General features: G+C 42.4%; 1 protein-coding gene across 2 annotated transcripts in view; it reads left to right on the top strand.

Moving 5' to 3' along the window:
- usp53b (ubiquitin specific peptidase 53b) overlaps positions 1–16,491 on the top strand; it is a 52,842-nt gene that overhangs the window by 19,371 nt on the left and 16,980 nt on the right. Inside the window, exons 9-15 of one of the 2 annotated variants that reach the window (XM_064925991.1) lie at positions 477–623; positions 2,860–3,009; positions 4,306–4,474; positions 7,051–7,161; positions 9,171–9,293; positions 11,038–11,851; positions 12,237–12,301. In XM_064925991.1, the coding sequence (XP_064782063.1) occupies positions 477–623; positions 2,860–3,009; positions 4,306–4,474; positions 7,051–7,161; positions 9,171–9,293; positions 11,038–11,851; positions 12,237–12,301 (1,579 nt within the window). Of the gene's footprint in view, positions 1–476; positions 624–2,859; positions 3,010–4,305; positions 4,475–7,050; positions 7,162–9,170; positions 9,294–11,037; positions 11,852–12,233; positions 12,302–16,491 lie in introns of both variants that reach the window. The other variant, XM_064925990.1, reaches the window with a different exon arrangement.

Raw genomic sequence — 16,491 nt, 5'->3', positions numbered from 1 at the left:
CATTGATAAATTCTAGGGGCCATTTTGAGACTGCTGGAATATCTACCAATAGCATATCTTGTGACACTGGTCGCTCAAAGCATTTCTAAAGTATATATAGCCCACACTTTCGATGAGGCCACACAAAAAGACTTAACTAACGATTAGGAAATGGTTTATTAAACATCTTATACATCATTATTAAATAATTTAGAAGTTGTTTATAAATGGTTACTAGGTTACTAACATTTACAAATGTGGGAGTAGTGATTCATACATTATTAAACGATTTACTAATCCATTATGAATGCTTTATTTACGTGGAGTTATAAAGTGCTACCATAGTTCTGTATATATTATAGTTTATGATTCCAATATGATGCAACATGTTTTATGGCAAAGTTGAGAAGGTTTCTGGAATAAAATACATTGATTTATAAATGGATTTCTGCTTATAATTACCTCTCATGGATGATAGTTTATCATCTTCTTTGCAGAGCAACTGTGGCCAGAGCATCAAGATCCGTCGGGTTCTCCTGAACTGCCCAGAGATCGTCACCATTGGCTTCGTGTGGGACGCAGAGCAGTCTGACCTTACAGAGGATGTGGTTAGGTCACTGGGTCCACATCTCAACCTCTCGGGGGTAAGAATTAAAAATACACAATGGAAGTTTAGTCGCTACTTGTTTACATCAAATTTGGCTTGACGGTTGACTGAATGGTTCATATACAAGATTATAAAAAAATAAATTTTTAAAATAACAATGATAATAATACATAAGATAACAATAATAATTCATAATAAAAACAATATACACGACCGTTCAAAAGTTTGGGGTCACTTAGAAATGTCCTTGTTTTTGAAAGAAAAGCATATTGTGAGCCGTCTGTTTCTCAAACTAGATACTCTAATGTACTTGTCCTCTTGCTCAGTTGTGCACCGGGACCTCCCACTCCTCTTTCTACTCTGGTTAGAGCCAGTTTGCGCTGTTCTGTGAAGGGAGTACTACACAGCATTTGTCACGCCCTGGTCTATATTTATTATGTTTATCTTCATTTATTGGGTCAGGCCAGGGTGTGACATGGGTTTATTTGTGGTGTGTTTCGTCTTGGGGTTGTGTGGGGTGTATAGCATAGTCTATGGCTGCCTGAGGCTGTTCTCAATCAGAGTCAGGTGATTATCGTTGTCTCTGATTGGGAACCATATTTAGGTAGCCATATTCTTTGAGTGTTTTCGTGGGTGATTGTTCCTGTCTCTGTGTCTTCACCAGATAGGACTGTTTAGGTTTTCACGTTTCCGTTTTTTTTTTTGTATTGTTCGTGTTTTTTCATTCTTCAATAAATATGTCTCAAAAGTACCACGCTGCATTTTGGTCCGCTCCTCCTTCAACAGAAGAAAGCCTTTACAGCGTTGTACGAAATCTTCAGTTTCTTTGCAATTCCTCGCATGGAATACCTTTAATTTCTCAGAACAAGAATAGATGGATGAGTTTCAGAAGAAAGGTCTTTGTTTCTGGCCGTTTTGAGCCTGTAATCGAATCCACAAATACTCCAGAGACTCAGCTAGTCTAAAGAAGTCCTGTTTCATTGCTTTTTAATCAGGACAACCATTTCAGCTGTTCTAACATAATTGCAAAAAGGTGTTCTAATGATCAATTAGCCTTTTAAAATGATAAACTTGGATTAGCTAACACAACGTGCCATTGGAACACAGGAGTGATAGTTGCTGGTAATGGGACTCTGTACTGATATGTTATTAGGATTCAAGGAAATTTCTAAATGTGACCCCGCACTTTTGAACGTTAGTGTATACATTTAGCAGACTTTTATCCAAAGCAACTTAGTCATTTTTGTATGGGTGGCCCCAGTGCCATTCAAACCCACAATCCTGGGCATTGCAAGCACCATGATCTACCAACTGACCCACACTGCACCCCAATCCCATTCAACAACACAGTCCTTAATTTTAAAATATTTTTAACTCCTACATGGGTGTCCAATTATGTAATTCTGCACAATATTTTATTCCATTTCGTGGGCCCTTTTGGTTTCAAAAGCACCCCCAGAGGCAAATCTTCAGTATACAGTATTATCCTTAAAAGTTTAATCTGTACAATTTCCAGTGGTCTCATTGTATCTGCTAAAATAAAGTAAATACGCCTCCATTTTGAAGAATACAACTTAAAAAATAAGATTTTTTTCATGAAAGAAAACAAGAAACACTAAATCAAATATTTGCAAATATGTGAGATATTACTCAATTGCTTGTTTTCAAAATATAATAACAACAGATAAACAAATCAGGAAAAACTGACATCATTACAATGGTGTTACTACAGTTATTACTGTGTAACTACATGTATAGGGGAACTTTAGGTGTAGTGCTATAACTGATGTAGGTTATATGTTACAATGTGTGCCTACACTGTAATTACACTGACTGCACCTGCCTACAGTATGTAGGTAGAATTTATTCATGCCACAATCAGGTATAACAATTGTTAGTAGTATGTAGCAATATGTCATTGTAATTACACTGTACCTGCATTTGTAGCCTACCATTTAAATGCAAAGTCATTAGGGGCACATATTGTGAAGTATGACCCAAGAACAAAAGTATGAACACACTCCAAGTGTGAAATAGCTCACACACAAAGAGACATGATTGTCCACTGTTTATGTTCACATTCCAGTCTGACTAAATCCTATCCAGGTGCTGTGAGATCTGGCAGGAGTCATGTTAAGGAACCAGACTGGATAGCTGTATTAGGGTTGCTTGAGTGTTAACTAAGTGTCAAAGTTGGTTGAAGATTCCTATCCTAGTTGATAATATGTATCCATTGTTTGTGTGTGCCATCTTTCATGTATGTCTTATTTCAGCTGTTCAACCGGGTCACTGATGAGAACGCCAAAAGGAGTGAGTTACGTCTCGTGGGAATGATTTGTTTCTCCAGCAAACATTACTCTGCATTCGCTTATCACACCAAGTCCTCAAAATGGGTCTTCTTTGATGACGCCACCGTGAAAGAAGTGAGTGTTTAAATGAATGTTTTGGGGTCTGTTTCAAATGAATTGAGAAAAATACTTCTAATATCTCATAGATGATCTATTTGTGCAGATGTTGCAGAAGTCATGTCAAACATTGAAAACAACCTCAAAAGTGCTCTTATGTTGAGATAAATCCCAGGCCATCAATTCACCCGATCCAGCTACATCAAATGAATCAGAACGTTAAGGACCAAATCATTTCCAGATCTTATTAGGTGCTTATCTTTTCCATTCATTTGGTGTTGGCATACAGATACATTGACACAATCCAATGTGGATTCATCTTGATGTTAAGACTACATTTGAGGTCTAAAAACATCTGGCAAATGTTGATTTTGGAGTGTAATGTCCCTTTAACATAGCCAACGGCAAACATCATCTGTGTTTAATGAATGAAAGAAAGTAGGTTATTGATGCTAAATATATTTTTTTGACAAGAGCCATAAAAAGCAATTTAACACCTTTAAACAGCTGGGCTATCCTTTGAGCTATCCTTGGGATCCTTAGTCGCGCAGCGGTCTAAGGCACTGTATTGGAACGCTAGAGGTGTCACTAAAGACCCAGGTTCCATCCCGGGCTGTATTGGGTTAGGGAGGGTAGGCTGTCATTGTAAATAAGAATTTGTTCTTAACTGACTTGCCTAGTTAAACATTTTTTACATTTAAAATGTTTAAAAAGCTTAGCAATCAACTAAAGGCTCTCACAAGAGCTCTGCCAAATTGTAATGATGAAATGTGAAGGCAAAATGGACAGGTTCACAAAAGATGGAAGCCATTTTAACATCTTACTCAAACTATCCATCGTTAAGCTGATAGTTATACAAGGTCTATGCCTCACCAACAAAAACACGACACTAGACCTTGTTTCATTTGGAATCACCACACACGTACAGTACCAGTCAAAAGTTTGGACACCTACTTATTCAAGGGTTTTTTCTTTATTTTTACTGTTTTCTACATTGTAGACACAGTGTTAAACACATTTCATATTCTTCAAACATGTGTGTTATTTCATAGTTTTGATGTGTTCACTATTATCTACAATGTAGAAAATAGTATAAATAAAGAAAAACCTTTGAGTAGGTGTGTCCAAACTTTTGACTGGTTGGTACTGTAGAAATACACCGAAAATTCTCTGTACTTCACATTATATGAAGAAAATAAAAACATCATGTATGTCAACATAGTAGTTGCTATTCTTTAGCGTTTAGTCTCAAACATGTCAGTTACACATCAAAACATTTTTTTCACTTTTACATTATTTTTATGTTCTTCTTAGATCGGATCCAAGTGGAAAGACGTGGCCTCTAAATGCATCCGGGGACATTTCCAGCCACTGCTCCTGTTCTACACTAACCTGGAGGGGACCCCAGTCTCCAGCGAGGACGCACCCAGACAAACAACCATGTGTCCCCGCTTTAAAGCCAACATCAACGGGGAAGTGCCAGGTAAGACGAAACATTAACGGTGGGTTTACATGTGTGTCACAATGAGTCGTCACAAAAACAGTTGGTTTTTACCTGCTACACTGGACTCGTTACTTTTGCCATCGTGAGCAGAGCGTGAGCCACTTTATGAAGAGTTTTTGGCCGTGTGCTGCATTTCAAATTCTTGAAAATAGAACCAGAGCATAATTTTATGCAAAGTTTTGTAGGTTCTTGGGTTATATAGAAATGAATGAGAGCGTCTCACGCTCAGCAAAAAATTAAGTGTCCAGTGTAGCAGACCTTTAATGGGAGGTGTGGGGCAGGTTAGGTTATGGTCGTTAAACGTTTACTTAACTTTTTCGGTCACTACCACCTGGTGCAAAAATGTTGGTAACACTTTACTTAAGGCATTTAAGTGGAATGCATTTGACTTAAATGCTTTTGTAGGCTTTGTTTCACAGTCGTCCTCACTGTCTTTCCATAATTTTCTTGCCCATAGACAAGGTTCTATCTTAATCACATATCCACCACCCACAACCCAGCAACATTTCCCCTCAAATAACGTAGCTGTGGAAAGAGAATATGTACTATCCTGCTTCCACTACATGCGTAATACAGAGTCCTACAGTACACAACTAACTCTGCCGTCGCTTTGAGAAAAAAACATCCTTTCAATGTGATGGCACCTGGCATTGTTTTTAAAACCGCTCCCCAGACGGAGCGTTGGGGATTGGGATTGTCCTCCCTTGTCGTGTGCAGAGTTGAACTTGATATGAGGATGTCTGTGGCCTGCAGATTACTGCCCACGCCTGCCTCCCTGCCTAATCCCTGCTTTCCCTGCAATCCCTGCTCCCCGGGTCAAGTGCGCTTGGTAGCTTTCACTCCCTCCAGTGATCTCCCATGCCGCGTTTGTTCCCATTCTAATATGCACTTGCTTTCGGAAATGGTGTCCTGCTCTTTGAAATGGACCGTTTAGCCTGGGCGTTGTATCCGGTCACCTCTTTTGGAATGGGATTTGATTTGCATTATTACGTGGATAAGAGTAAGTAATTCAAGTGTTGTGTTTCGTTATTGTTTGAGGTAGATTATTGGTTTATATAAGGACATATATTTGTTAAACTGCTTTTGGGCAGTATTGGCTGGATTATCGATGCTGTTGATAGTTTTTTTTAGGCATTGTTAACCTGCCTTAGCAGTGCTCTTGTCTGATAATAACCTTTTCCCAAATTGGAGATTGTGTAACTTGTGGGCTCGCCACAGACTACTCAGAGCATAAAAACTTATTTCATGTTGAAATCCAATCAAATATAAATACACTGTTACCATACAATATTTGGCTAATTATATAAAGTAAACAAAGAGTGCATTTTTTCTTTGATATCGCTACACCTGTAAAGCGAAAACAAATTGGGGGGGACAATCAAACAGTGGACTACTAATCAACGTGCCGACAGATAAAAGTGCTTTATTTTGGCCTTGCATGCCTTTCCATGATCTAATTGAAGCCTGGTTAACTGGCAAATACTCCTCACTGGTTGTTCTATATACTGTATAGTCACACATGACTACTGATTTGGATGAAGAGTAGCTGTTATGCTGTAACACTAGTTAGGCGTCCAAATTCTCTACCTGTCTTCCAAAGTGTGCACTGCCAAATTGGATGCTTTTCCCTAATGCATTTAAAAGCATGATCGAAAAAGCATATTAAATCATTTACCTATTGCACATGTGGGTTGATTCGAAAAGCAAGAAAATCCTTTGAGGGCCTAATTCCAATCGGAATCAGATATCAGTCTGGACCCCACAAGAAGCATTTTATGGGCCTGATATAGCTCCCATGGGTTTGAGACCCCTGGGTTAAAGGGAGTTTCCATCGTATTCTTTGAACCAGTCTTTTCCTTTTAAATCCGTGAAGGCAACTGAACATGTGTACACACAAGGCAGCAGGGTAGAGAATTGGGACGCAACATGGGCTGGCTAGATGCTACCAAAAATGGAGTGAACTAATGCCAGACTGGGCCAGTTGCTGTTTTCGTGAGGCGGAACACCTTGGCAAGGATAGACACACAGGTTTGTGACAGGCAAACTACTGAGCTAGGTCATGTCATGTGTCGTAAAAAACACCAATTGAGCAGACAACATTTGTGGAAAATGTGCAACATTATTATAACGTTTTTTAAAATGCATTGTCCAATGTTGCATTTTAGCTTACAGCAGCGGTTGCCAACTCTCTTCCTGTGCAGTTGGCCACCACTGCAAGATTTTATTCTAGCCCTTCTTTAACATACTTTATTCTGCTAACCGTTGGGAAACTCAATCAGCTGGGTTAGTGTCAGGCTAGAGCAAAGGCCTTCATACACATAGGTTGCTTTCCAGACCAACTGCATTGCAGATGTTGCATTGGTTGTGTGCCACGTCATTGACTGCGTAGTTAAGCATCAGATTTCTATATCATATGATGTGGATAGCTGACATGTTAAACACCCATCCAAGCGTTCTGAGATCTGGCATGCATCTGAAATGTAGTCAGCCTGGAACATGGCCAATAGCTCTCACCTCATCTCACTGAATGCCTGTCTGATGTTCTGCTTCTGCAGCAGGGATGAAGAAGCTGGATGCCGTCCGGGAGAAAGCAGGCCCACTCCGCTCCAACCAGGGGCCCTATAAGCAGATGCTACCTCCACCCTCCACCTCAGGCTACAAAAGAGGTAAGATCCGGGTCAAGGCCAGTAGGCACAGAACAGTAAAGGCTTTGAAGCGTATTCAACCTCATTTCCGATTACATTTCAAATCTTTTAAAATCATTGTACTTCGGGGTGCCCTGAAGAACATGACCCAGGCCCCTTTGGCCTTAGATGAAATACAGTGGGGAGAACAAGTATTTCATACACTGCCGATTTTGCAGGGTTTCCTACTTACAAAGCATGTAGAGGTCTGTCATTTTTATCATAGGTACACTTTTATCATAGGTACACTTCAACTGTAAGAGACAGAATCTAAAACAAAAATACAGAAAATCACATTGTATGATTTTTAAGTAATTCATTTGCATTTTATTGCATGACATAAGTATTTGATCACCTACCAACCAGTAAGAATTCCGGCTCTCACAGACCTGTTAATTTTTCTTTAAGAAGCCCTCCTGTTCTCCACTCATTACCTGTATTAACTGCACCTGTTTGAACTTGTTACCTGTATAAAAGACACCTGTCCACACACTCAATCAAACAGACTCCAACCTCTCCACAATGGCCAAGACCAGAGAGCTGTGTAAGGACATCAGAGATGGAATTATAGACCTGCACAAGGCTGGGATGGGCTACAGGACAATAGGCAAGCAGCTTGGTGAGAAGGCAACAACTGTTGGCGCAATTATTAGAAAATGGAAGAAGTTCAAGATAATGGTCAATCACCCTCGGTCTGGGACTCCATGCAAGATCTCACCTCGTGGGGCATCAATGATCATGCGGAAGGTGAGGGATCAGCCCAGAACTACCCGGCAGGACCTGGTCAATGACCTGAAGAGAGCTGGGACCACAGTCTCAAAGAAAACCATTAGTAACACACTACGCCTTCATGGATTAAAATCCTGCAGCGCACCCAAGGTCCCCCTGATCAAGCCAGCACATGTCCAGGCCCGTCTGAAGTTTGCCAATGACCATCTGGATGATCCAGAGGAGGAATGGGAGAAGGTCATGTGGTCTGATGACACATGAGCTTTTTGGTCTAAACTCCACTCGCCGAGTTTGGAGGAAGAAGAAGGATGAGTGTAACCCCAAGAATACCATCCCAACCGTGAAGCATGGAGGTGGAAACATCATTCTTTGGGGATGATTATCTGCAAAGGGGACAGGATGACTGCACCGTACTGAGGGGAGGATGGATGGGGCCATGTATCGCGAGATCTTGGCCAACAACCTCCTTCCCTCAGTAAAAGCATTGAAGATGGGTCGTGGCTGGGTCTTCCAGCATGACAACGACCCGAAACACACAGCCAGGGCAACTAAGCATCTCAAGGTCCTGGAGTGGCCTATCCAGTCTCCAGACCTGAACCCAATAGAACATCGTTGGAGGGAGCTGAAAGTCCTTATTGCCCAGCGACAGCCCCGAAACCTGAAGGATCTGAAGAAGGTCTGTATGGAGGAGTGGGCCAAAATCCCTGCTGCAGTGTGTGCAAACCTGGTCAAGAACTACAGGAAACTCTCTGTAATCTCTGTAATTGCAAACAAAGGTTTCTGTACCAAATATTAAGTTCTGCTTTTCTGATGTATCAAATACTTATGCCATGTAATAAAATGCTAATTAATTACTTAAAAATCATACAATGTGATTTTCTAGAATTTTGTTTTAGATTCCGTCTCTCACAGTTGAAGTGTACCTATGATACAAATTACAGACCTCTACATGCATTGTAAGTAGGAAAACCTGCAAAATCGCCAGTGTGTCAAATACTTGTTCTCCCCACTATATGTCAGGGCCCCAAGGCAAATTGGCAGAGGAAGACAACTAAGATTTAAAAAATAAAAAATATATTAAAAAATTGCATAAAACTAACAGTAGTGTTTTTAAACCTTTTTTGTGGTATACTTAATGATTTTAAATGTTTTGTATCCACATTGCGTGGTTGAATTGTGTTTTTAAATTGTACAATAAATAAAATAAAATCCAAAGAGCATGTATTGTAACTCATGTGTTCTCCCAATCCCAATATCCCTAGTGAAAGGCCCACCTGCTAGTCTCAACACATTCCGGGATCCTTCCAAGGAGACTTCCCAGAGGGTGGTAGAAGGGATAAAGAAAGAGGCCGAAAGAGGCCATCGAAAACTAGATCCACACAAAGGTAACGTGCAGTACAGTGATTGTTATACTCTTAAGGTAGCGTTTTACTGTACTTTGAGGGGTACCTTGAAAAACAATGACGAGTGCTGATGACATGCATAAGAACCAGTATACTGTGTCCATAGTCTCTTTGTCGAAACAGTTTTAGCTTACAGTGGCAGTTAGAAATGACTATTCACTGAATCAGAGGCAGTTACTTGTCACTGACTACCACAAACTTAATGTTGTGTGTGATGAGTGAACTATACAACCAAACAGTGCTACAACCAAAGTCAATGTATACTTGTGTTAACCTGAATGTAGATTATTAAGATGCAACGGTTTTCTCCTCATGTGTGGTTGTATTATTTTTCACACTGTTTATAGCCACAAATTGTATTTACTATAATGTGATATGATGATGCGGTGCACCTTGTCGTGGAAATTTCCTCTATTTGATTTTAGATGTGGCCCTGAAGAAAAGGGCAAACTAAGGGCAGCAATGGCCAGTCTCCAAGAAAAGAGCATAACATCTGTCCTACACAGATAAAGTCGGCTCAGGGCAAACAGAACCATGCAAGATGGAAATAATTTGTTCCAGAGTGCTTCACCACTTTCATTTTTTTGTTTAGTTCTTTTATTCTTACATTTTCAGTTCAGAGGTATGTTTTCTGATAAAGCTAAACAATGTGCGTTGCATTTTGCCAGTGTTTCCCAGAAGACCATGTGACATGTGTCCCAAAAGTGCCCTCTCCAATCAGATTTCTCGACCCAAAATTCCACCCGAAACAGAATATTCAGAGAAAGATTATGTAATATTGTCTTTTGGCATATCTGGACGATGTTGGAAGGCGTTGTATCCTAATGTCAAATATCTTCGGCTTTTACGATTTAAACCTTGGACCAAGTGCAGGAGATTTTCTTCTCTCAATCGAGCCATTCATTTTTTTATGCAAAATGTATCCAAACCTGAGAAATATATTTAAAAACCACCTATATCAAGCTTATATGTAGATTGTTGGCCTAAATACATTTTACAATGCTACATTTGTACAATATGCACGCTTGGCACACGAAAACAAAAATGCTTTTTCTTACATACAGTGGGGCAAAAAAGTATTTAGTCAGCCACCAATTGTGCAAGTTCTGCTTTAGAGGAGATCTGCATGGAGGAATGGGCCAAAATACCCGCAACAGTATGTGAAAACCTTGTGAAGACTTACAGAAAACGTTTGACCTCTGTCATTGCCAACAAAGGGTATATAACAAAGTATTTAGATAAACTTTTGTTATTGACCAAATACTTATTTTCCACCATAATTTTCAAAAAAATTCATTAAAAATCCTACAATGTGATTTTCTGGAATTTTTTCTCTCATTTTGTCCATCATAGTTGAGGTGTACCTATGATGAAAATTACAGGCCTCTCTCATCTCTTTAAGTGGGAGAACTTGCACAATTGGTGGCTGATTAAATACTTTTTTGCCCCACTGTATGTAGGATCTTAATTTGATCACCCTGTTGCAGTAGAACTTTCCTGCAATCTAGGAAAATAAAAATGTGAAGTGTATTTGAGGTTTAGATTTTCTAAAGTTTGTAATTTCCACTTTGAAATTTCAGACTTGATCTGCCTTAATGTATCAACCCCTACAAAAATTTCCATTAATTATAATTTTTCACATTTCCTGTTGCTGCAGGATTATTGTCCTGCTGTAGCAAACTGGCACAAATGAAGATCCTATATCTGTATGTCACTTCCTGTTTAGATATGGCCTATGCCAGATCCCCTTCTGAGGGCGGGCTGAGGCAGCACGCCGACCAGAGTTTGCGAGGCGGGAGTGGCGCCCGGGCTGACAAGTTGTCATCCTCCCACCAGAACAGAGCTTCCCAGGACCCACGCTCTCAATCTGGTGCCCCTGGTGGACACAGTTGGAGACAGGAAAGCTCCCCTGGTCGCCAAGAACAGGATGGCAGCCAGGATGCGTGGGAGAAGGATGGCGGGTCGGGAGCGGGCCGCAACAAAGCCAAGCCCTCCTGGAGGCCCATCCGGGAAGTTCTGAACGTGGACAGCGTCTTGAATGACCTTGAACGACGGCAACAACAGCAGCAGCACGGCGGCGGTGGTGGTAGCCCCCGGCTCTCTAAACCCTCCTGTCAGGAGAGGCTTCACGGCAGCGAACGGGACAACCGGGACTGGGAAAAAGAGCGGGAAAGGGATAAAGAGCGGGAACGGGAGCGTCTCAGGATAAGGGAAGAGCGCAAGCAGCAGAAGTGCTTGATGACGATTTACGAGGACGAGCAGCGGCAGGAGACAGAGAGCCACAGCTCCCTCGAATCGGAGGGCAGGGCAAGTGGGCACGGAGACCAGGGCGGTGGAGGGGGTGGGAGCAGAGGTGGAGGGAGGGCCAAGGGCGGGCCCAAAGCCCTGTTGCGCAGCGACACCTGGACAATCCAGAGGACTGAGTCGGGATACGAGAGCAGCGACCGGCTGAGCAGCGGCTCCACCAACCCTGACTCGCCGGGGGTAGACAGCTTTGCCGGGAAGGAGCAGCGGTTGACACCAGAGATGCAGTCTCAGAGGTATGTGTGACAGACTAGGTTTGACCCCAGATCTAGAGACCGGGCTTTAGCCTGCTGAGCTAAAGCCTAGGAGCATAGGTTAGTGCCAGGTGTGCAGTCACAAAGGTGGACTTTGTTTACATTCAAGTCTTGTATTAAGTGACTGTAATGCACTATTCATTACTTTTAATCGAGTTCGTAGTTTGACACCTAATAAACTTGCCTTATATTTGTTTACATAGATTTTTTGTCTTTTCAGGGGACCCATGCGCTAATACAATGCATTTGACACTTTAAATATCACACAATGATAGTTGCACCACAATGTCCATCATAAGCTTCATCTCTTGGGGCATCACAACGATCTTACTCTCAAGAGTTGAAATCTTCTTATTTTTTTCAGCAGGGGTCAACTTCACCCAAACAGATGTGATTCAAAACCTGACTCAGTACACTCCTCTTTGCATCAAGGTAAGTGTATGTTCTGAGCTTTCAAGAGTGTGTTTTTAATATAGAAGTTGTTGTACAGATGTATGTTGCCGTACCAGGCGGTGATACAGCCCGCCAGGATGCTCTCGATTGTGCATCTGTAGAAGTTTGTGAGTGTTTTTGGTGACAAGCCGAATTTCTTCAGCCTCCTGAGGTTGAAGAGACGCTGCTGCGCCTTCTTCACGATGCTGTCTGTGTGAGTGGACCAATTTAGTTTGTCTGTGATGTGTATGCCGAGGAACTTAAAACTTACTACCCTCTCCACTACTGTTCCATCGATGTGGATAGGGGGGTGTTCCCTCTGCTGTTTCCTGAAGGTGAGGTTATTGTCCTGACACCACACTCCGAGGGCCCTCACCTCCTCCCTGTAGGCCGTCTCGTCGTTATTGGTAATCAAGCCTACCACTGTTGTGTCGTCCGCAAACTTGATGATTGAGTTGGAGGCGTGCGTTGCCGCGCAGTCGTGGGTGAACAGGGAGTACAGGAGAGGGCTCAGAACGCACCCTTGTGGGGCCCCAGTGTTGAGGATCAGCGGGGTGGAGATGTTGTTGCCTACCCTCACCACCTGGGGGCGGCCCGTCAGGAAGTCCAGTACCCAGTTGCACAGGGCGGGGTCGTGTTAAATGCCGAGCTGTAGTCGATGAACAGCATTCTCACATAGGTATTCCTCTTGTTCAGATGGGTTAGGGCAGTGGGTCTGTGGACCTATTTGGGCGGTAAGCAAATTGGAGTGGGTCTAGGGTGTCAGGTAGGGTGGAGGTGATATGGTCCTTGACTAGTCCATCAAAAGCACTTCATGATGACGGAAGTGAGTGCTACGGGGCGGTAGTCGTTTAGCTCAGTTACCTTAGCTTTCTTGGGAACAGGAACAATGGTGGCCCTCTTGAAGCATGTGGGAACAGCAGACTGGTATAGGGATTGATTGAATATGTCCGTAAACACACCAGCCAGCTGGTCTGCGCATGCTCTGAGGGCGCGGCTGGGGATGCCGTCTGGGCCTGCAGCCTTGCGAGGGTTAACACGTTTAAATGTTTTACTCACCTCGGCTGCAGTGAAGGAGAGACCGCATGTTTCCGTTGCAGGCCGTGTCAGTGGCACTGTATTGTCCTCAAAGTGGGCAAAAATGTTATTTAGTCTGCCTGGGAGCAAGACATCCTGGTCCGTGACTGAGCTGGATTTCATCTTGTAGTCCATGATTGACTGTAGACCCTGCCACATACCTCTTGTGTCTGAGCCGTTGAATTGAGATTCTACTTTGTCTCTATACTGACGCTTAGCTTGTTTGATAGCCTTACGGAGGGAATAGCTGCACTGTTTGTATTCGGTCATGTTACCAGTCACCTTGCTCTGATTAAAAGCAGTGGTTCGCGCTTTCAGTTTCACGCGAATGCTGCCATCAATCCACGGTTTCTGGTTAGGGAATGTTTTAATCGTTGCTATGGGAACGACATCTTCAACGCACGTTCTAATGAACTCGCACACCGAATCAGCGTATTCGTCAATGTTGTTGCCTGACGCAATACGAAACATGTCCCAGTCCACGTGATGGAAGCAGTCTTGGAGTGTGGAATCAGCTTGGTCGGACCAGCGTTGGACAGACCTCAGCGTGGGAGCTTCTTGTTTTAGTTTCTGTCTGTAGGCAGGGATCAGCAAAATGGAGTCGTGGTCAGCTTTTCCGAAAGGGGGCGGGGCAGGGCCTTATATGCGTCGCGGAAGTTAGAATAACAGTGATCCAAGGTTTTGCCAGCCCTGGTGGCGCAATCGATATGCTGATACATTTTAGGGAGTCTTGTTTTCAGATTAGCCTTGTTAAAATCCCCAGCAACAATGAATGCAGCCTCAGGATGTATGGATTCCAGTTTGCAAAGAGTCAAATAAAGTTTGTTCAGAGCCATCGATGTGTCTGCTTGGGGGGGAATATATACGGCTGTGATTATAATCGAAGAGAATTCTTTGTAGATAATGCAGTCTACATTTGATTGTGAGGAATTCTAAATCAGGTGAACAGAAGGATTTGAGTTCCTGTATGTTTCTGTGATCACACCACGTCTCGTTAGCCATAAGGCATACGCCCCCGCCCCTCTTCTTACCAGAAAGGTGTTTGTTTCTGTCGGCGCGATGTGTGGAGAAACCCGCTGGCTGCACCGCATCCGAGAGCGTCTCTCCAGTGAGCCATGTTTCCGTGAAGCAAAGAACGTTACAGTCTCTGATGTCCCTCTGGAATGCTACCCTTGCTCGGATTTCATCAACCTTGTTGTCAAGAGACTGGACATTGGCGAGAAGAATGCTAGGAAGTGGGGCACGATGTGCCCGTCTCCGTAGTCTGACCAGAAGACCGCCTCGTTTCCCTCTTTTACGAAGTCGTTTTTTTGGGTCGCCGGCTGGGATCCATTCCGTTGTCCTGGTTGAAAGGCAGAACACAGGATCCGCTTCGCGAAAGTCATATTCTTGGTCGTACTGATGGTGAGTTGACGCTGATCTTATATTCAGTAGTTCTTCTCGACTGTATGTAATGAAACCTAAGATGACCTGGGGTACTAATGTAAGAAATAACACGTAAAAAAAACAAAAAACTGCATAGTTTCCTAGGAACGCGAAGCGAGCCGGCCATCTCTGTCGGCGCCGGAAGTAGTATATGTATATGTAGCCTAATTTTGGCCGGCGAATAGCCTAACCACTAATATAGTCTAACCACCGATCAAGCAACCTGCTGCAGGATTATTTTTGCTGCGGCAATACTGGTCCAATTAAGATCCTACAGCTGTAGTACTGTATGTAACGTTCATCGTTTGTAGTTTTAACTGAAAGACAGTTATGTTCTCTCTAAGGGACAGTTCGAAAATGTACTGGGGTGGGAGGGCTGCTCCAAAACAGGGGAGTATGTTTTTTCCCTGGTTTACAGTCACCATTTTGCAGGTTTTCATGATTTATTTCAGCTTTTATTTCTTTCATCACATTCCCAATGGGTCAGAAGTTTACATACATTCAATTAGTATTTGGTGGCATTGCCTTTAAATTGTTTAACTTGGATCAAACGTTTCAGGTAGCCTTCCACAAGCTTCCCACAATAAATTGGGTAAATTTTGGACCATTCCTCCTGACAGAGCTGGTGTAACTGAGTCATGTTTATAGGCCTCCTTGCTCGCACACGCTTTTTCAGTTCTGCCCACACATTTTCTATAGGATTGAGGTTAGGGATTTGTGATGGCCACTCCAATACCTTGACTTTGTTGTCCTTAAGCCATTTTGCCACAACTTTGGAAGTATGCTTGGGGTCATTGTCCATTTGGAAGACCCATTTGCGACCAAGCTTTAACTTCGTGACTGATGTCGTGAGATGTTGCTTCAATATATCCACAAAATTTCCCTCCCTCATGATGCCATCTATTTTGTGAAGTGCACCAGTCCCTCTTGCAGCAAAGCACCCCCACAACATGATGCTGCCACCCCCATGCTTCACGATTGGGATATTGTTCTTCAGCTTGCAAGCCTCCTCATGGCCAAACAGTTCTATTTTTGTTTCATCAGACCAGAGGACATTTCTCCAAAAAGTATGATCTTTGTCCCCATGTGCAGTTGCAAACCGTAGTCTGGCTTTTATATGGTGCTTTTAAAGTAGTGGCTTCTTCCTTGCTGAGCGGCCTTTCAGGTTATGTCGATGTAGGACTCGTTTTACTGTGGATATAGATACTTTTGTACCTGTTTCCGCCACATTCAAATAATATTACTAAAAATATTTATATTCATGAAATCACAAGTGCAATATAGCAAAACACAGCTTATCCTTTTGTTAATCCACCTGTCGTGTCAGATTTAGAAAATATACTTTACAGAGAAAGCAATCCAAGCGTTTGTGTAAGTTTATCGATCGATCGACAAAACATTATGAACACCAGCATCAAGTTGCTTAGTCACGACAATCAGAAAAGCAATCAAATGAATCGTTTACCTTTGATGATCTTCGGATGTTTTCACTCACGAGACTCCCAGTTACTCAGTAAATGTTCATTTTGTTCCATAAAGATTACTTTTATATCCAAAATACCTCAGTTTGTTTGGCGTGTTATGTTCATAAATCCACAGGAAAGAGCGGTCACGACAATGCAGACGAAAATTCCAAATAGTATCCGTAACATGTCAAACGTTTTTTATAATCAATCCTCAGGTTGTTT

This window comes from Oncorhynchus masou, chromosome 20 (assembly GCF_036934945.1).
Source record: "Oncorhynchus masou masou isolate Uvic2021 chromosome 20, UVic_Omas_1.1, whole genome shotgun sequence".
Classification (NCBI taxonomy): domain Eukaryota; kingdom Metazoa; phylum Chordata; class Actinopteri; order Salmoniformes; family Salmonidae; genus Oncorhynchus; species Oncorhynchus masou.
The sequence above is the reverse complement of the archived record's forward strand: the minus strand, read 5'-3'. Positions and strand labels throughout refer to the sequence as shown.